Source organism: Heterocephalus glaber, unplaced genomic scaffold (genome assembly GCF_053883595.1).
Source record: "Heterocephalus glaber isolate CG9 unplaced genomic scaffold, H.glaber_assembly_v1.0 deba00001724, whole genome shotgun sequence".
NCBI lineage: Eukaryota > Metazoa > Chordata > Mammalia > Rodentia > Bathyergidae > Heterocephalus > Heterocephalus glaber.
In genome coordinates, this window is record NW_028258435.1 from 6,611,507 (window position 1) to 6,632,100 (window position 20,594).

General features: G+C 55.4%; 1 protein-coding gene across 2 annotated transcripts in view; it reads left to right on the forward strand.

The window, feature by feature from the left end:
- Trappc12 (trafficking protein particle complex subunit 12) overlaps window positions 1-20,191 on the forward strand; it is a 37,938-nt gene extending 17,747 nt beyond the window's left edge. For both annotated transcript variants that reach the window (XM_004868335.3, XM_004868334.3), the window contains exons 4-12: window positions 8,009-8,122; window positions 8,629-8,767; window positions 10,787-10,899; window positions 14,637-14,709; window positions 16,288-16,361; window positions 18,006-18,104; window positions 18,999-19,099; window positions 19,382-19,469; window positions 19,903-20,191. In XM_004868335.3, the coding sequence (XP_004868392.2) occupies window positions 8,009-8,122; window positions 8,629-8,767; window positions 10,787-10,899; window positions 14,637-14,709; window positions 16,288-16,361; window positions 18,006-18,104; window positions 18,999-19,099; window positions 19,382-19,469; window positions 19,903-20,145 (1,044 nt within the window). In that variant the 3' untranslated portion in view covers window positions 20,146-20,191. The remainder of the gene's footprint in view (window positions 1-8,008; window positions 8,123-8,628; window positions 8,768-10,786; window positions 10,900-14,636; window positions 14,710-16,287; window positions 16,362-18,005; window positions 18,105-18,998; window positions 19,100-19,381; window positions 19,470-19,902) is intronic.
- Window positions 20,192-20,594: the final 403 nt, after the last annotated feature.

Genomic DNA, 20,594 nt, shown 5'->3' on the forward strand with positions numbered 1-20,594 from the left:
AACCACATCTTCGTGTATGAAATCATACCAAGAGCTGAAGACTTTTACATGCTCCATTTTACTGTTTTTAATCATTTATAAACCAGTTCATATTTGCAAACTCCTCGTAAATAATTTTATTAAACATTTAAATGCTTTATGGGGGTGGCTGTGTAGACACAGTAGATATAAAATGAAAAAGGAGCCTTTTATCTGTCATATTTCTTATTTTTTTGGAAAATATACAAATATCTATAAATAAATTTTCTCATTTATATACTTTGCACCTACACAAACTAACGCCCTAGGGGTCTGCCAGGTAGATGACACAGTGGGCTCCAAGGGACCAGGCAGGCGTCAAGGAGTGGAGTCAGGGGACCCCATGTCTGTTACAGTCATTCCTGGGAACCCATGAGGTTGGACCCAGGCCCCCCAGGAATGCTGGAATCTGTGGGTGCTCAGGGCCTGTGTGACACGCTGCAGCGTTTGTATGGAGCTCACACAATCCTCCTAGGTACTTTATATCACCTCTAGATTACTTATGGTCCCTAATGCAACGTGAACACTTTGTAGATCGTTGTTTTCTGTAATGTTTGGAGAATGATGACAAAAGAACAAGTCTGTCTGTGTTCACTGTGGACGCTTTGTCAAGTACTTTCAGTCTGTGCCTGCTTGGATGGACAGCTTTGGATGGATGGCTGCATCCAAGGGCTGATGTTTTTCAGGGAAATGTTTTTCTTTAGCTGCCATGTTTAGTAGTAACTTATACCGTCTGGGCTTGGTTTTAAAAGTGCTATCTTTCAGCAGGCATGAGATTTTGTTTTGTTTTTTTCTGCATGTCTGGCACTGTCCTGGCCAGAGAGCAGGGGCTGATGACCCCTGCCCCCAGCCATCTTGGTGGTAGAGAAATGGACATGTGTGGCCAGTTTCCAAAAGGCCGGGAAGTAGAAGCTGCCCCATGGGTGTATGGCCTGTCCTTTCATTCACAGACCTCTCTACTCCTGATCTTACAAATACTATGTTCTTGTTTGCCTCAGAAAAACTGAAAAAAAAAACCAAACTGTCTACAGAACTCCTGTCCTGGGTCACACAACTCTCGCAGGATTGCAGAGGGCAGGGCCACCTCAAAAAGATAAGTGCACCAATCCTGTGGCATCGGTTGATGGAAGCATGATTTTCCTTTTTTAGCCTGTTAATGTGATGGATTGGATGGACGGATTTTCAAATGTTGACCCAGCCTTGCTCCCTGGAATAAATTCCACTGGGTACTGTTATGTGATTCCTTTTTTTAAAAAAAAAGAGAGATTTAACTCAGGGGTACCACGCCTGCCTGGCAAGCACAAGGTCCTGAGTTCGATTCCTGGTACTGGGGAAGGAAGGAAAAAAGAGAAAGAAAGAGAGAGAGAGAGAAAGATCTCTGACCTTTAACATTTTAGTGTATGTGCACAGATTTGTATACACTGTACATAGTGCAACACATAACACATGTGGGGAGATGAATCCGGTACCTGGGATTGAACTCAGGACCTGGCTCTTGCCAGGCAGGCATGGTGCCACTGAGCCAAGCCTCTGGCCCTAGTTTTACTACTCATTATACTTGTACACAATACTAACACTTTCCCATATAAAAGAGTTTAAATTAAAGCATATGTAATAGCTACCTAATCTGAAGCTGTTATAAAATCTTGGAAGGATCCATCTTGTACAGATTTCTTTACTGCATATGTGATTCTTTCTTTGCCACAAGTCTTAGGAGGCAAATACCGTGCCAAAGACTATGACCATTTTTGAGGATCTTACTACACATTAATTTTCAAAAACATTATTCCAGTTGACATTTATCAATAGCATGTATGTACTTTAGTATCTCTTTGTCTGCCCTGTGTTTTAACTTTAAAAAAAATTTTTTTCTACTTTCTCAGGGTAACAAAGGCATTTGCTTCTTTTCAGTGATTTCATTACTTTGATTATTAGCACAATGAAGCATTATTTTACTTTTTACTGTCTTGTTATGCTGTGAATTTGCCAACCACTCCACATTTCTTTGAATGTCTGTGCATCTAAGAGAGCAGGAGAGAAATACTTTCAGAAATTAAAGAGCATGCTCCAGACAGGTCCCCTGCCCCTAGGGGCTCACCTGAAGTAGACCCAGGATGCAGTCCTAATTAAAAGTAACTTGGAATGCCAGGCCAGGACTCATAGGTGTGGGGAGTAACAATACTTCCTAACCTTTGTATCATTTTTGGCCCCCAAGGGATGCTTTTAGATTTTTTTTTTTCCTAACCTGTTGCCACCACCCTTAGCCCCACATGAAATGCTCAGGAATCAGATTCTGTTGGGTAATGTCCATCTTTTGGGGAGCCATTGATAGTCATTATCCAAGATTCTGTTATCCCCAAGAACCGAATCCCATCTCTTGGAGGGAGTCGGTGCTGGGGAAGGAAGAGCAGAGCGTACCACCCTGGGATAAGATCTGGTTTCCAGTTGGAAGAATAGCAGCGTCAGAGGTGTGACAGGTAACTTCAGTGTGTGACTGTGCCTTCACCTCCAGCCCCAGGGTGGCCAGCAAGAGACTCAGAGGTGAAGCTGTTTTGAATAATTGATGTAATTGCGCTTCCTAGGCCTGAGCTGCCACTTTAGCCTTGGCAGCACTCGCAGGACAGAGGGAAGTTTGGTGTGCATTTTACAGAGTAGATGGGGAAGTAGTGAGGACAGCCAGAAAGGGCCCCGCTGGGCTGTGGGTACTGGACACACGAGACTCCAAAGGAAAATGGGCTGGACTGTACCACACACTGAGGAACTGCCTGCTGTGTCTGAGGGCCGTGCTCATCTGTTACACACAGGCAAGCAGCTGTCTGTGCTCCCAAGGAGCACCCAGGAGGAAAGCAGAAAACACTTGGGCGTGTAGGTAGAACTTAGTCTTGCTGTATAGTTTAGGCTTGCCTCCAACTCATGGTGAGGGATCATCCTGCCTCAGCTTCCCAAGTGCTTTACAGGCATGTGTTACCACCCTGGCTGGTAATATTGACAATTCCTGTTCATAACTTCTACAGCTAAAATTTTATGCACAAGAACTGGCAGGCTCACTTTGTCTACCTGCTGCATACTCTCCTTGCAAGCTTTGCATATTGCTTCTGTTTGTGGTCTCTGGAAGTTAAATCCTTGGTCATAAAACCAAAGGGATCTGGGTTTCTTTTCTCCTGTAGTGGGTCAGGGGAGAAGGGGTGATGTCACAGCATCGAGTCCCCTGGTGCACCCTGGAGTCCTACACCTGGAGCTTTTGGACAGCATGCTCGGAGACTGTCCCTCGGTCGGTCCAGGTGTCCACAGCTCTGCCGAGTGCTGTCCTGAGATCCGTCGGCTCTGGTTTTTATAAGCAGGCACATTTTCAGATGTCCCAAGTGGGGTCACGTTACCAAGGACGCCCACATTGGTATCTCTGACTTACGCATCATTAAAAGTCATGTTCTGAGGATACGTGAGGCTCTAAGAGAGTGTTGCACAGAGGGAGGACACAGATCAGTGTGTGTTTAAGACATCTGTGAGGCTGCAGACGAGAGAGAGACAGAGAGAGAGACAGAGACAGAGAAGACACCGCCATTCACAGCGGATCACTTTCTCCTCCACATCCCCGTCTTCGGCGATTCCTCCGCACCTTGGGCCAGGCAGTGACATGCACGCTGCTTGACAGAGGTGTTGTGTGCAAGTGGCGGCAGTGGCCCCACAGCACCTCTGCCGGGCCTGCTGCTTGCTCCTCCCACATCCCCTGTGTTACGGACAGCGCCTGGGCATGGTGCGGCCAGCAGGGCTCTGTCCTCAGCTGCCGGCTCCCTGTGCATGTGCACGACCACGCACACTTCCGCCCGATGTCCTCCCGTCTCCTGTGCTGCTTCCTGCCATCACTACGTCCAGCTCTCCCTCACGTTTGTCCTGGCGCAGTGACTTCCAGGTGCCCGGATGCCTGGCCAGCACCAGGACCTCAGTTCTGGAAACTCTGGTCTCCATTTACCTCTCCTGTGTGGACTTGGCCACTTCTCCCAGGCCCACTCCTGAAGCCTGTGGTCCACCCAGGCTTGTCACTTCCTGTGAGCCCCTTCTCCCCCGGCCCCTGCCCTGGCCCATGGTGTGCCACCCCTGCCTGCTGGACACCGCAGCCCACTCATCAGCCTCCCTGTGCACCCGCACCTTACTCCTCCACTTCCTTCTTTACCCAGCATGGTTTCGATGCTCCTGCCTTCAAAGGAGCTTCTGTTACAGCCCCAAACCGCTTGCTCTTTCATTCTTTCATTCCAAACAGCCCCCACTCGGCAGCCCCCACTCCTGACGGGTCCAGCCTGCAGCCCTCTGCCACCAGCGCTGGCCAAGCCTGCTGGACAGAGCCCCGAGTGCCCACACCAGTGCCGGATGCCGCTGGGCTCAGGGTCTCAGCTTGGGGGCCTGACATCGCTGTCTTCATCCCAAACGTCTCTTCTCCCCGCACTGCCCACATCCGCCCCTCCTGGCTCCTCACAGCTCCTGCCTCCTGCTCTAGATGCTGACCCGACGGGCCCTTCCTCCCCATGCGGGCTCCACCTCGCTCCGGCTAAAAGCACACCTGGTCCCCCACCTTCCCTGCCTGCAGCCTCCCCTCTCTGCCCTTGACTTCCCGGGCCCCCCCACCCTGCTCCACAGCTGCTCCTCCTTTTCCCTGAGTGTCACTGCCGCTGACTGCGGCCCTAGTCTCCAGCCAGTCAGCTCTCACCAGGGTCCTCGGGACCCTCGAAGGCTCCTCTCCAGCGTGCACCATCTCAGGGGCACCTTACTTCTCTGCCCCCTGCCTTTGTCTCCCCAGGGTCAGCCCTGCACATCCAGCTGCACGTCCTTTCTTCTCTTGGAATTTAGTTCCATATGGCCTGGAACGGAACCTAATCCAGGATTCCTGGGAGTTCCCTGCTGTCTCCCTGCTGTCTCCCTGCTCAGCCCACCCCTGCCCAACCTGGACACGTGGGTCAGAATCTCCGCATTCCACCCACACCAGGGTGCCACAGCCCGGTCCCCTCTGCACTGCCCCACAGCTTCAGCCCTGTCACCCTCACTCCTCAAGATCTTCGCTGGAAGGTGGTTCTGTGGTTTCTGAATTTCCAATCTTTAGCAGGCCGTGACTTTTGTAAAGATCAATATAAACTAGTAATTAATTATAGGAAAAATGCAATGAAAAGCTTGCCAAATCCCAGCCTCTGTTTTATTGCCCATGGCAGCATGCAGACAGGGCCACCACGGCTGGCTCCAGTAACCTGAGGGAACATCGGTGGTGTGTGGGGCCCACGGGTTGCACACAGGTCACCACCCGGGCTGTGGAGCCTCCTGCTGGCCCCTGACAGACCACCTGGGGGTCACTGCTGCGGGCACAGCCTTGGAAGCCTGTGAGTGGGCCAAGGCCTGGCCTCCCTCCCTGCTGTTGCCCGTGTGCCCCGCCTTGTCCACCCCCTTCACGTCCACTCCTCACTCCCAAGCTTGACACTTCTTCCTCCTCCAGGGTCCCTGACCCCCTGAGCCAGCTCTTCTTGCCCTCCTTGTCCTGTAACAGCATGGCCACCCGGTCTGCTGAGACCCAGTTCCACCTGAGCGAGCGAGGCCAGCGCATGGGACCGGGAGGCCAACAGGCCAGGCTCATCGACAGGCTGGGTGCAGGGTCTGCTCGGATGCGGACGCAGAGCTGGTCCACACGTGGGAACAGATGTTTCCCCCTCTCTCCACACATCTGCAGTTCAGAAAGTATACACAGCCACTTGCATTACATGGAGCAATTACTGCCTTGAATTTAGCTGCAGAAAGCATTTGGAGATCATTCTAAGTAAATTATCTTAACCAATCTAAAAATATTTCTGAGCTGCCAACCCGACCACAAGAAGCCTTGTGTTCCTTGGCACCATCTCGCTGGAGTATGGACGGCTCTGAGGGGCTTGGCACCATCTCGTCCTCACGGTCAACCCTCAGTTCTCAGACTCTGGGGAAGCCTGCAGTCCAGTGCTTGTGAACTCACGGTCTGGGGCAGCTTCAGTAGCAGACGGCCCAGCCATGTGATATGCGTGCCAGTCTTGTCCCCAAGAAGGGGGAAGCTACTGGAAGCGTCTGCAGAGAAGGCTTCGAGTGGGCACCCATGTTTGGAGCTCATTCAGCTCCACTCCTTGTTGCCAACCCCCAGGCAGCCAGCATTCTTTGTGGTGGATGCTCTCAGCATCAGCAGGTGTCACTCAGCATAGGCTGGTCGAGGGCACCCACGCAGGGCAGGGTGGCTGCAGAGCTGGTGGTCCTGCAGGGTGGAGCTGGTCCTTGCAGAGAGTGCTGTGAACCGAGATTCACATGAGGAGGAGAACACACCAGAGTTGGGTGAGGAGAGTTACGGGATATTTTTTGTGGTTTTTTTGGGGGGGATGGTACGGGGATTGAACTCAGGACCTTGCACTTGCAAGGCAGGTGCAGTGCCACTGAGCTACATCCCCAGCCCCTATTAGGGAATTTTTTTATTGCACTGTTCAGTTTTTCTTTTTTTCGGTACTGGGGACTTTACCCAGGGCCTTCAGTTGCCCAGGGCTGGCCTTGAACTTGTGATCCTCCTCCCTCAGCCTCCCAGAGCTCTGGGATGACAGGCCTGGCTTTGTTCCCTTTCTTTCTTTCTTTCTTTTTTTTGTACCAGGGATCAAACTCGGTTCCTTGTGCTTTCGAGGCAGGTGGCGGAACCACTGAGCTAAATCCCCAGCCCTGTTCGCTTTCTTAGTGTTTGCTCCAGGACGGGCACTGAGCTCTGTGTTTGTGCATGTGTGACCCTGCAGGGAGGCAGCCCGATGCCTCCTCCTTCCTGTAACCCGCTGGCCAGGCCTGCATCTGTCCCCCACCTATCTCCCACCCAGGAGTCCCACACAAAGGCCTCAGCACTCCTTTGAGATAGCTATGGGTCACTGTCTGCCGTAGGGCCTGCTCTCTGCAGCCTCAGCTCGTGGAATCCCGCGTGCCCCATGGAAGGCGCCGGGAGCACCATGGGAGGTGGGATCCACATAGAGAGGCCAGTGACGGGCTCCAGCCTGCAGGCTGTAAGGCGGCTCTTGTCGCCCCTTGCCTTCCCCTGTCTCACAGATGAGTCCGGACTCTCACATCTCTGGTCTCTGCCGGTGCCCCTCTGCCCACCTAGGCTGGGCTGCTCCTCCTTAGGCTCCCCGTGCCCACCTCACCGCGCCCTCTTTGTGGAGGTCTTGCCCTTGGCCTGCCTGCCTCTGAGCCTCCCCGTCCGCCATCATTGTTGGATCCAACCTCCTTGGGCTCAGTCACCACTTTGCCCGCTGAGCCTCTTCCGGGCAGGAGGCACTCATGTGAAGGAGCCACATCGCTGGTACAGGGCCCTCTAAACGGAGAGCACATGGCACACAGCCTCCTCTCTTCTTTATTCCTTATTCTCCTGATATTGTCTGGCTGCCTAGCAGCGCAGCTTTCTGAACTGTTTAGGGGCAAGATGCATACAGGGCCCAAACTCCAGAGGTCTCTGTCAGGGCCCTGGGGCTCTGGCTTTGCCCTTGGTGACCGCTGGCCGGTGACACATCACCTTCACATCGCTCATCGATCTGCTCTTACTGATAAAACGGTGAAGTCGAATATCTGAAACCTCTTATTTTATAGTCCATGGAGATTTCCCACATACAAATCAGTAGACCCAGCACACAGATAAAATTAAATTATTGATTTTCAGTGGGCAGAAATCACAGCATAGAGAAACTCAGTCTCGTCCGTTGTGGGTGGGTAGAGCTCTCTGGGAAGAGCCCACCTGTGCCTTGAGCATCAGTTGCTCAGTGTTAATGTGATGCTGTCGTTCTGGCTGGACCTTGCGCTGCAGCAGTGACAAGTGGCGCAGTCCTCCATGCTGGCCCGTGCCTGACCTCATGGGATTCCTGATGGCTGGGCGGGGCCGCTTCCTGCAGAGCAAAACCGCGCACATGCATGTGTGTGTCCACGCGCGCGTGTTTCCACGTGTGCTCAGGGCTACATTTGTGCCTTGCAGAACTGCAGGAACTGGAGGGCCGCTGTCGACCTGTGCGGACGCCTCCTCACTGCCCACGGCCAGGGCTACGGCAAGAGCGGGCTGCCCACCAGCCACACGACAGACTCGCTGCAGGTCAGAGCACAGGACCGGGCTCCGGCCACTGGGACACAGAAGGGACACAGCCTTTGGAGGGCTGAGGGCGGCGGGGAGGTTCCCTCCTGCAGGGGGTGCCTCAGAGGCTGGGCCTGGCAGGCGGCTCTGTCTGCTATCCAAATTCACTAAATTCTGTAGATCTAAATGTTTAGCTTCCACAGACAACAAGGTCAAGCAGGACTCATCTCTGTGCTGGCGTACTTAGCAGGACCCTGCATTCACTCGCATTGTCGCAAATGACTGGTTCCTTTTGAAGTTCAGCTAGTATTCCGCCAAGTACGTGTGCCGCATTTCCTTCACCCCTTCATCCATCGATGGCCACAGCAAACCTCGTTTTCCTATCATTGAGGGCAGATCAGTTGAGGTCATCTCCAAGGTGCCGCCGAACGTTAGAAATGAAGGCCCGAGATCAGGTGGATAAGGAAAGGGAATTTCTGACCGGAAGCCTGGATGTAACCTGCTACCTGTCGTGCTCTGCCTTGCAGCTTTGGTTTGTCCGGCTGGCACTGCTGGTGAAGCTGGGGCTCTTCCAGAACGCCGAGATGGAATTCGAGCCCTTCGGGAATCTGGACCAGCCAGACCTGTACTACGAGTACTACCCGCACGTGTACCCTGGGCGCAGGGGTAAGGCACGGGGTGTAATGTGGGGACCCCCGCTTTGGTTTGTTTATACAGACTTACATATCCTCAGCTGTCCTCATCCCAATCAGAAAAATGAAATCTGTTTTATACACGTTCTGACCTGCGAGTCCTCGAGGGCGGGCCCTGTGGGTCACTGAGCAGCCATCTGCGGGGTGCTGGGAGGAAGGCAGCGTGTCCCGGCAGGGGGCGTGGGTGGGAGGCCTCAGACTCCTTCCTGGTGCCCCACAGTGGGAGCTCAGCCTTCCCACACGGGGCGCACCACGCCACTTCCTGTTCATCTCCATTGTGATTTTTAAAATTGGTTGTGGCCCACAAGAGGGTCACAGTCACCACCATTAGGCTGGTTCCAGAACAGGGGCAGGACACCAGGGGCAGGGGGCTGGACGGGGGCTGGAGGGGGAGGCAGACTGCAGAGCAGAGTCACGTGCCTGCGAGGGGAAGCCCTTGCAGCCCTGTACTCCTGCTGTGTTCCCGTCGTGTCGAGACCTGCGTGGCACAGTCCCAGTGCCACTGTGGGCAAGTCAGCCACGACCCTGTGCCCCAGCGCCCTCGTGAGCAAAACAGGGACCCAGTCTTCTCCCTTCCTGCGGTGCTGTGAAGATGAAGTAACGTCACCCGTCAGCCACATCTGCTGCCTCTGCTGCTTTACTCTGTGCTGCAGTGTAAACAACATCTTCCGCTTTTCTGTGAGATCGTGGGGCCAGCATTTGTTGATAGAAACTCAGCTTCTATCCAGGATCCTCCAGGCCCCCTCGCAGTGTCACCTCATTCTCACACGAGAACACAGCTCCTTTCTCCCTGACACCTTTGCGTCCAGGCACCCTGCAGCCACCGTCCTTCCTCCGTGCTGGTCTGTTTGTTCCTCCCAGACAGCGATGCCTGAAATGAATCCGTGCCGGGGATGGATAGAGAGAAGACAGCAGCTATGCATCATTAAGCAGCTAATTCAAACTAGGAAATGGACACAAATCATACATCCACAGTAATATGCTGCGTGTTTGCTAATTTTTCTTTGCATTCTGTGGAGTAACAAGCATAAACGTTAAGAATTTGAGGGCCAGGGATTTGCTCAATGGTTCTGTTGCCTGCCCTGCAAGTGCAAGGACCTGAGTTCGATCCCCGGTACCAAAAAAAAAAAAGGATTTGATTCATTCATTTCATTTTAGCTCCCAATATATAAGCAAAGGAAGTCGTTAAAATGTGCTTTAAAAGAAAGGTTATGGCAACACAAATAATTTTTATGAATGAGCTTTAATATATTTCATTTAAACATCGGGCATCATTTTTATCCATTCAGAGGATTCATAACAAGACGTGCGGTGGTTCCAGCGCCTGCCTCACAAGTGCAAGGTCCTGAGTTCGATCCCCAGTACCAAAAAAAGATGTGAGATGAATAGTGTCAAATCAGGAAGTTGTCTTTTCATCCCAGAGAGAAACCGCGCTGGGCTCTGACTCCCCTGGCAGTTCCTGTCAGCCTCACTGGGCCCCCTTGAAGCAGTTTGCTGGTCTCCTGGCCTCAGCGCACCCTGCTGTCAGTGAGAACTGTAGCATCCAGGGCTGAGCCCAGGCAGCTTAGGGTCGCAGAGGGTGGAGAGGCTCCTGTTTCTTTGCCTCTTCATATGAACTTGAGAATCAGCTTGCTGATCAATACCCACAAAACAGCTTGGTGGGACTTTGAGTGCATTAAATCCGTACACCAAGTTGAGACAAAATGACTTCCAACACCCTCGAGTCTTCCTGCCCATGAACATGGGATGTCTGTCCATCCACTTGGACCTTTTGATTTCTTCAGAAGATTTCGTTTTCTTCATCGTATCTTTCAGATTTATAGCTACGTGTTTGGTTTGTTGTGGTGCTGATGTAAATGGTATCCTGCTTTCAATTTCAGTTGTTAATTGCTGGTACTTAAAAATCCAGCTGACTTTCATGTATCACGCAATCGTTAATTGCCTGCCTGTGTGGGTTCAGCAGGCACCTGATGCAGCTGTGATTCGGTTGCAGGCTCCATGGTGCCTTTCTCCATGCGCATCCTGCACGCAGAGCTGCAGCAGTACCTGGGCAGCCCTCAGGAGTCGCTGGACAGACTGCACCGGGTCAAGACTGTCTGCAGCCAGGTGAGCGGCCCCGCCTCAGTCCCCGCCCTGCACAGCAGCCCCATCTCCTCCTCCCTGAGGCCCCAGGCACCTGACTTGGTGTCCGGGGCGCCCGCTGCTCCTGCTGGAGGCTTTTCAGGGTGGGAGGGTGGCTGCTGGTATAGCCAGGGTCCTGAAATCCCCATTCCTGGGATTCTGGGTAGATGAAGAGCAGAGATGGGATGTTCACCTCCCGTGGAAGTCGCACATGTGAGCCTGTGCCTGGTTGCCCCCACAGGGCCTTGGGTGCACATGCACACACGTACTTCCACCCACCCACACACGCACACATACACACATGCACTCTTGAGTGCCTGTCTGCTTTAGCAGCAGCGTTGCAATGCTCGTGGTGACACCTGTCCCTCCTGATGCTGACACAGGGGACCAGGCCAGCAGCAGCTACACCACAGCAGAGCAGCTGTCGCCATGGGGACTTTGGAGGAGACTGGGACTGAGAGGCCTCGCTGTGTGCACCCGGCAGCCCGGTGTCTGGGCACCTGCACTGGGACCAGCACACGCACAGCACCCCAAGGGCTGAGGGAAGGGGTGCAGGGTGACCACAGCAGCCCTCGGGAGCGTCGGCAAATCAGAATTTCTTAAAAAGTGGGTCACGTTTTCCAGCCGGTGTGGCTGTGCCCAGCGTAGTTGTGAGTCCACCTTCAGGCCCTACTGCTTGCAGCCTGGTCCCACCCCAGGTGCTGTACGGGAAGTGCTGTCCTAGCCAGGCCAGGGGCCCTGGGTGCCGCGGCCTCCCCTCCATCTGGCCCTGCACTTAGTGCCCAACTCCCACAGACTGCGAGTAGCACCTGTTGCATGCACCCACAGTGGTGCAGCCAGCGAGGGGCCGGGCGTGCGGGCCCCTCTTCTCAGCCTCCTGCAGTGGGGCCCGGTTAGGACCGAGGAGCTGCGTGGGTGCCGTGCAGAGCAAGGCTGGGATCCTCTGAACAGCAAGGGCCCCCGGCTGTGTGGCAGTGGGGCTGGTCACGTGTGCAGCCTGAGCGGCATGTTCCTTCCAAGCTTCCACTTGCTCCTTGGACTGAACACCAGCAGGCTCCTACTCTGAGGGCTTCCTTTCCGCCTGCCCCCTCCCCAGGTACTGGCAGCTGTCTGCATTGTTGGGGTGCACCCCATCCCCCAGCCCTGCCTCCCCACGCAGACTGCATCCGGAGCCCCCTCTTCCATCCCCCACTGTGCCTCTATCCCTGCACCCAGACCCCCGTCCGCTTCCAAACGGCCTCTTGAGACAGAGTTGCCTCCTGGGCCCCTCCTTCAGAGACCCCAGGAAGGTGCCCTTGCAGGACCCCGGCTCCGACCTGAACACCTCCAGAGCTATCTGTGCCCTGGGCAGCGTACTATTCCTCACAGGAGCCTTCAGTAGAAGTGCAAGGAACCTTGGCTTAGCGGAGTGCCAGTTCCCAACTGCCACGTGACAGATCAGTGCAAAGCCAGCAGCTTAAAACCACAGGGATTTTTTTTCTTTAAAAAAAAAAAGCTTTTGGCCTTCACCCTCTGCCCACACCCTCATTGCTCTTGTTCAGTGGAAAAAAAAATTTATTTTTAGAATTTTTTATTGGTATACATGATATATAATAATTCGTTTGGGGGACTGGTGTGTGCGTGCGTGTGTATGTGTGTGTGTATGTGTGTGTGTGTGTGTTTAATCGTATCTTCATTATTTTTGCTCCCCTTTCTCCACATTCTTTTCCCCCTAACCCCCCTTCCACATTTCCAACCATTAAACTTAATTTGGGGACATTAGTATTTTTGATAAACATGTCTAACCGAACTGTTCACACACCCAGCCCCGGTACCTGCACACTCCCAGCCTCTAGTCATCACCGTTTGCGTTCCCGCCACCTCTTTAATTTCCATGTGAGAGAGGGCACGCAGCACTTGTGCTGCTGTCCTCGGCATAATGTCTGCTAGTTCTATCAGTTTGGCTGCAAATGGCAGGATTCCGTTCTTTATGGCTGCATAATACTCCATTTTGTGCATACCACATTTTCTTCCTCTATGCATCTTTGGGTGGGTACCTCCCCAGCCGAGGCAGCCTTTTTCCTTCTTTTTCTGGCTGCTTCTCACTGGGGTGAGATACCATCTCGGAGTTTTTGTTTGCATCCCCCTGTGGCTACCGATATTAAGCATTGTTTCCTGTCCTCTTCGGCCATTTGTGTTTCTTCTTTTGAGAAATACATACTCAGGTCATCCGCCCATTTTTAATTGACTTGTTTGTCATTCTGTCTATTGCATTCCCTGTAATTCTGGATGTTGAGCCCTGGTCAGCAGGGCACTGGGCAGATCCCTCTCACTCTGTCGCTGTCTCTTTTTTTTTTTTGGTACCGGGGATCAAACTCGGGTCCTTGAGCTTGTGCAGCACGCGGCGAAACCACTGAGCTAAATCCCCGGCCCCAGTTGCTGACTCTTTTGCTCTGATTTCTTCCTTGGCCCTGACTTCTTCCCCTGAGCGTCCCATCCACTATTGTCTGCTTGTCCCATCTCCTCCCTCCTGGGTGCCCTCCGCCAGGGAGCCGAATGACAGCACCCGGACCCTCTTCCCCACCGTTCTTGCCTGCAAGGTCCCCGGCAGGTGGCAGAGTGGCTGGAGCATGCCCCACGACCTGGGTGAAAGCGGCCCAGCCCGCCAGTGTCCTCCCGCCTGGGATTCCCTGTGGATTGTTCCTTGGCTCTCAGGAAATGGTGACGCCGCATGCTGCTCCACTTGGCGGGCACCTGGGCTGCACCCGCAGGTGACCAGGCTGTGCCCCGACGCAGTCGTCACAGCACTGCGTCAGCACCTTCACTGGCTCTCCTGTCTTCGTTTTTCTCCCTAGCAAACAATCTTTCTGCTCAAGACCTTTTCTCGTCATCTCCCCTCAGATAAAGGGAAGTCACCCCCATGGCAGCGGCCCCAGCAGCCGCAGAGAAACATGCTCTGCGTCTGGGGTGCTTTGCTTTTGAGTTTTATTTTTCTCTTGGTTTTTTGAGATAGGGCTCTTAGTTACTTTTCTCTCAGTGCTGAGACAAAATGCCCAACACCCAGAGTTAAAGGCAGAAAGGTTTATTTAGTTCACGGTTTATAGAGGTTTCACTGTGTAATCAGCTGGCTCCAAGGCAGGGTGGCACATGGCAGAGGGCGACAGTTCATGGCAGCAGAAGACAGCAGAAGCAACAAGGGACCTTAACAGTGTCTTTCTGTCCCTTTTATCTTATTCAGACTACGTAGGGTGGGTAGCACTCACTCTCTTAACCCTAGTGCCTTCGGGCTAGCACCACCGGGAATCAATCACACACTCCAGATGCAGCCACCTCTGAGAAAGCATGAGGCCTTGGGGGACATCTAGACACAAGCCATGGCACAGGGTCTCGCTGTGCAGTTTAGGCCGGCTTTCAACTCACTTTGTAGCCCAGGCTGGCCTCGAACTCTGAAGCAATCCCCCTCCGTCAGCCTCCCAGTGCTGGGATTGCAGGGATGCACCTGATCCTTGGGGATACTTTGTGAATGTTGTAAACCCAAGCTCCCCTCCGCTGGCGAGCAGGGCCCAACAACCCACCGTGACCCTGGGGTGGAGCTGTCTCAGAGTTGAAGATGTATCTGAGTGAACATTGTCTGGCAGCCCGGTCTTCTTCATCCAGAGAAACCTGCTGTCCAAGAAAGCATCAGGAAAGTCTGGACAAAGACGTGTTTCTCATGCTTGTCCCTGTGCTTGCCGTGACTGCAGATCCTGGAGAACCTGGAACAGGGCCTGGCGGAGGACGGGGGCCTGAGCAGTGTCACCCTGGAGAGCAGGCAAGGTGAGCAGCCCCTCTGGCAGGTGGGTGGGAGCTGTTGATGTCAACAGCATCGTCCCTCCAGTGTCGCCACTCTTGGCTTCTGGCTCCTCGTCCTGCAGGGCACCGTCCACTCGCGGTGGCCCACAGCCCCCTTCCCAGCGGGCCAGCCTGGTGGCTGCGCTGCAGGGAGCTGGAGCCCCTTGTCCAGTGAGGTGCCCAGCCCTGGCCTCCGAGAGGCCCTCTTGCTGCCCCTGACCTGGCAGGTGTCACAGGGCCCCTCCCTCTCCTGTAAAGCCACTAACGCCATCGCAGGGAACCTTTAGGAATCCTCTGCTCCCAGAGGCCTCACCTCCAGACTCCATCTTCATGTGCCCTTGGGGATTAAGTTCTCCAAACGTGAACTTTGGGGGCCCTTAAGCCACAGCTGGCGCCCCAGGTGCAGCACAGCAGCAGGGCGGCTCCGAGCTCAGCTGTCCTCACTCGCCCCTCCCCTGGCCCTTGGCCCACGGCTCCTCCCAGCTGGAGTCTGGCCTGGTAAACCCGAGGGCCGGGTGGCACACTGGGACGGTGGGACTCGGGGCTGTGGGGAGAGACGCGTGTAGGACGGAGCTGCCGGCCCCTCGGACGCCCTGGTCTGGTCTGTGCAGGTGGGGAGGGGCACAGGGTGCAGGGAAGGCAGGGAGGCTGTGTTCCTAACCCCTCCGTGACCTCTGGTGAGCACAGGGAAGCAGGGTCCCTGTCCAGGGGGAGCTGCCCCAAGGACCCGGAGCTGAGCTGACTGTGGAGCTGCCCCTTCCCATTCTGCCACCCACTTTCTAGCCCCTGTCTTGGCCTGAGTCCTGATCAGATCCCTCTGTTTTTTCATTTTTGGTTATTTTGACACAGAATCTCACTATGAATTTCATGCTATCCTTGCCTTGAGCTCACTATATAGCCCAGGTGGGCGATCCTCCTGCCTCAGCCTCTCAGTGCTGGGATGGCAGGCTGGATGATGTGCCTGGCCTGTGTGAGGGTCCCTCTTAAAGGAGTGGACACAGCCCAGGACCAGGAGTCACGGGTCACATGATATCTCTGCACTCTGGGCCTCAGCCTCATTTTCAACACAACATAAACCCTGGAGCCACGTGAGCCCCAACCCAGGCCTTACCCTGATGCCCTCGTGGTGGTCAGCTGCCCTCACTCCGCAGCTGCTAGGGCCCCTTCCAGACTCCAGGAGCCATGGACAAGGTGAGCCTCAGAGGCTTGGGGTCGGTGGAGGACACCAGCAGCCCAGGTGCCCCAGGAGAGAGCAGAGAGCTTCTGTTTCCGGTTAAAAGACAAGGGCCCACGTCCAGGAGGGGTGGTCCCTTTCCCAGGTCAGAGCCAGCCCCAGGGAGAAACCCACTGCCCCGCAGAAGGGCTGCCCAAGACCACCCCGGGGCACCTGCAGCTCCAGCTCCGGCTGCAGGCCCTGCGCCCCGACCTGGAGTCCTGGCCGCTCTGGGCCTCTGCCAGGTCCTTCCTGGGTCCTCCCCCTCGGCTGTCTCTTCCTCACCCCGTGGGGCTGTGGCCGCAGGGGATCCAGGTCCTCACACTCACAGCCGGCCTCTGTCTCCGCAGCGTCCGTGCAGCTGTGGCGGGCGCGCCTGGGCCGGGTGCTGTACTCCATGGCCAACTGCCTCCTCCTCATGAAGGTGGGTGGGCGCCCCAAGCTTCAGGGGTGCCGGGGCTGTGGTGGCCCTGGAAGGACGGGCATGAGCTGAACTGCCTGCCGGGCAGGGCCCAGGGACACTGCAGCTGCTAGGGGCTTCTCACAGAGAGCAGGGTTAGTGTAACAAGTGTCACCCTGCAAGCCCGCTCTAAATGATTCCATTGGAACCAGCCCCTCCCCGCGTGCCGCCCAGAGCGGTGCCCTTTGAGGTGCGTCTTTCCTCATCGCCTCTGATCTTACCCGAGCCCTGGGCCCCAGCAGCCAAGACACTGCCGCCCGGCCTGCTCCGCCCGGCTGCCAACTGCAGGCACAGGTGCCCCGCAGGAATCCCAGGGCAGTGGGTTCGCACCTCGAGGCTGCTCCACAGAGCACAGCTCCTCCTGCCTCGCAGTTCCTGGGCTGCCCAAGGTCACTGCCGAGCTGCTGCAGAAGTGTGCTCCTTTGCGGCCCGCAGAGGGCCGGGGGTGCAGAGCAGAAGCCGGAGCAGAAGCAGGGGCAGGAGCACGCAGGCCATGACCTCTCGCACCCCCACCTGCCCCAGCCCGTCCCCCGAGGAGAGACCCCGCCTCCTCACGCGCCAGACAAAGGAGAAGGGGCCGGCCGACCTCCACTCCTTGGCAGCTGTCTCCCAGGAGGACGGCTGTGCCCGCTGGGCCGCGTGGCTCCTCCTCCACCTCTCCCCCGTGCCACCCCTTGTCCTGCTGGTCCTCGGGCCTGGGCACCTCTCCCGGCAGCCCCGGGCCGCGCTCCTGTCCTCACCCTCCAGAGCGCCCCATCTGTCCCCCCGCCGCTGTGGCCACCCCAAGTCCCGCAGGCTGAGCCGGCCTGGCCGCTGCCCCGCAGCTCCCTGAATTCCAGTTGCCAGAACTGTTAGGGAGAAATGCAAGACAAATTACAGATCGCACGGCCGGTGCTGCGTGAGTCCTGAGCAGGCCCTTGGAGAGAAGCAGCCTGCCTGCTGCCCGGCTTCGCCTTGTATCTTTAAGATGCACTCGTGGAAAATGACGGGACAAAGTGTTTTCCTGGTTGTACAGCAGCAGTGATGACCCCAGGCACCAAACCTAAGGTCTCTACCTATTGTTGGGACTCAGAACCGAACACGTGGTTGTACTTTAAAAATACTTTCACTGTGGCTGGCTTTGAAATTGCAGTTAAAGGAGTGAAAAATGTCGCGGGAAGAGCTGGTCCCAGCACGTGCGCGCCTCTGCCCTCTAGCAATCCCGCGCGGTATTGCAACTGCGGTGGTCATTTCATTCCCTGCGTGGCTAACAATGGCTTATTTCACAAGCCAGAGCCGTTTATTTGGAAGAGCATCTCTTTTACAGGGAAGTCAATTTCCATTAGCTTTTTAATGATGAGAAATCCACTCATCTGCCCCAGCCCCCAGAATCCACATGATGTGCCGTGAGGTGCCCTCACCCCGAGACCCCACCCCGTCCTGCCTGTCACCCCACCTGATAGCCGTAAGGTGCCACGCAGGCGCCCCGGGGACAGAGTTCTGAGCGCAGATCCCCTCCTAGTCAGCAGGGCATGCCTGGCCCCACTCTGCCCCCCCCCCCCCGCTCCCAGGCCGCGTGTCCCCTAAGTACACTCCGCCTGTGACGTGTGCCCTGTCCATGTCCTGCAGGAGTACGTGCTGGCCGTGGACGCCTACCGTGCCGTCATCCAATACTACCCTGATCAGGAGCCGCAGCTGCTGAGCGGCATCGGCCGCATCCTCCTCCAGGTACCAGGCAGCAGCTCCAAACAGGCCACAGTGGGCTGACAATCCTCGAGGGGCCCCACGCCTGCCAGGGTCCACCTGCTTCGGGCTCCTGCTGGCTAGGACACCATGGGGAAGCCAGGGGCTCCGCACAATTGGACGTGCACCGGGGTGGAGAGCTTTAGGCATGGTACCAGCAGTTAGAAAAGTCCGGAACAACCATGAAAAATTATTTAGCCAGGCATGGCAGTGCACAACTGTGATCCCAGCTCTCTACTCTGGGAGGCTGAGGCAGGAGGAGGGCAAGTTGGAGCCCAGGATGGGCAATTTAGTGATTAGTGGGACCCTGTGTCAAAATAAAAAATAAAGGGCCGAGGATGTAGCTCAGTGCGAAGGCCAGGGGTTCAGTTCCTCAGAAAGAAAGGGGGAGGCCCCAGGTATGGTGGCACAAGCCTGCAATCCCAGCACGCGGAGACAGAGGCCAGAGGATTGCCGTGAGTTCGAGGCCAGCCTAGGATACCTAGTGAGTTGAGACCAGCCTGAATTGCGCAGCAAGACCTTGTCTCAAAGAAAAGCAAAAGAGGGGTGGGGAGGGAGGCTGCCTCAGCCTCACTAGTGCTGGGATGACAGGTGTGCGCCACCACACCCAGCCGTCACTGTATTTCTACTTAATTTGTCTCAGAGGACACAGAATCCTAGGCTGTGAGACCTCAGAGCAGATGCACCTATTAACTGCTGAGGTTCTGCCAGGAAGGTGCCATCCTCCGCACCTCAGATGCCCCCTGCCTTCTTAGCAGGCTGATCACAGATGGCCACTGCGGGTCCTCTGCCTGGCCTGGCCTAGGGCGCGGCAGCGGGGTGCGCTTAATTCCCTTTGTGCCTGTCCGCCAACCTGACTGGGTCGTTCTGTCAGAGCAGATCGGAGACATAAAAACAGCCGAGAAGTATTTCCAAGACGTGGAGAAAGTCGCGCAGAAACTGGACAGGCCGCAGGGTAAAACCATGGTTCTGATGAACAGGTAAGTATTTTACAGTGGACTCAGGTCTCTCAGTCACTCCCATGGGCCTTGCTGTGCCTGGGAAATGCATCCCTGCCCGGGCCTGTGCTGGAGCCAAGGCCCAGGAGGCGCACGGGCCCCTCCCTTCCATGTCTGCCAGCCCCGTGCGCAGCATGTAGGTGTAGACGGCCATGCTGATGCTGGGGCCACTGGTTCCGGTGACCCCGCCCAGGGCAGGGCAGGGGAGGCTGGAGTCAGGTGCCCAAGTGTGCAGCTCACAGCCTTCGGTCTCCTGCATTCCAGGGCCTTCTTGCACCTCGGCCAGAACAACTTCGCAGAAGCCCACCGGTTCTTCACGGAGATCCTCAGGTTGGACCCCGCCAATGCAGTGGTAAGATGCCCCGCCACAAACCAGGCCCCTCAGGACCTATGGCCTTAGGAGCACTTTGCAGACAATAGAAATATGTGCTCCAGAAATCAAAGCCAAACCAGCCATAGTGGTGCACACCTGTCATCCCAGCACTTGGGAGGCTGAGGGAGGAGGATTCCCCAGAGTTCTAGGCCAGCTAGAGCTACATAGTGAGTTCAAGGCCAGCCTGAACTACATAGCAAGAACTTGTCTCAAAAAGAATGGATAGGGCCGGGATTTAGCTCAGTGGTTCTGCCACCTGCCTCACAAGCACAAGGTCCCGAGTTCAATCCCTGGTACCAAAAAATAAAAAAAGGATGAATATATAAAAAGAAAAAAGAAAAGGATATCTAAGCCAGACCAGGACACCCTGGGATGATGGGACGGGCATCCCCGAGCAGCCCCTCTCTTGCAGGCCAACAACAATGCTGCCGTGTGCCTGCTGTACCTGGGCAAGCTCAAGGACTCACTGCGGCAGCTGGAGGCCATGGTGCGGCAGGACCCAAGGCACTACCTGCATGAGAGCGTGCTCTTCAACCTCACCACCATGTATGAACTGGAGTCCTCACGGAGCATGCAGAAGAAGCAGAGCCTGCTCGAGGCTGTGGCCAACAAGGAGGGTGACAGCTTCAACACACAGTGCCTCAAGCTGGCCTAGGCCCTGGGTATGAGCCACACTGGGACAGTAAAGGCCCTTCCCCTGGTGTCCAGGAGCATCTCTTACGTACATGTGTGTGTGTGTGTGTGTGTGTGTGTGTGTGTGTGAGCACGCGCATGCACACAGTACTAGGGAGTCAGCCCAGGGCCTCCAGAGCTCCTGTCCTGGCTAAGTCTCTAAATTGCCCAGGCTAGGCTCCAATTTATAATCCTCCTGCCTCAGCCTCCCAGAGTGTAGGGATTACAGGTCTGTCACCATGCCTGGCCCCTGGGTGAGATGTAGCTGAGATAGGAAATCCACTCAAAGAAACAGAAGAGCCACAGACATAAGTTATTCTTGCCTTTTGCATTTTTCCCCATCACACTCCAACATGAGGAAATGCCCAGTTCTGCTTCCACACTGACACCCTGTAATCTGCAGCTTGGGGAGGGTCTCACAGGACCCTGAGT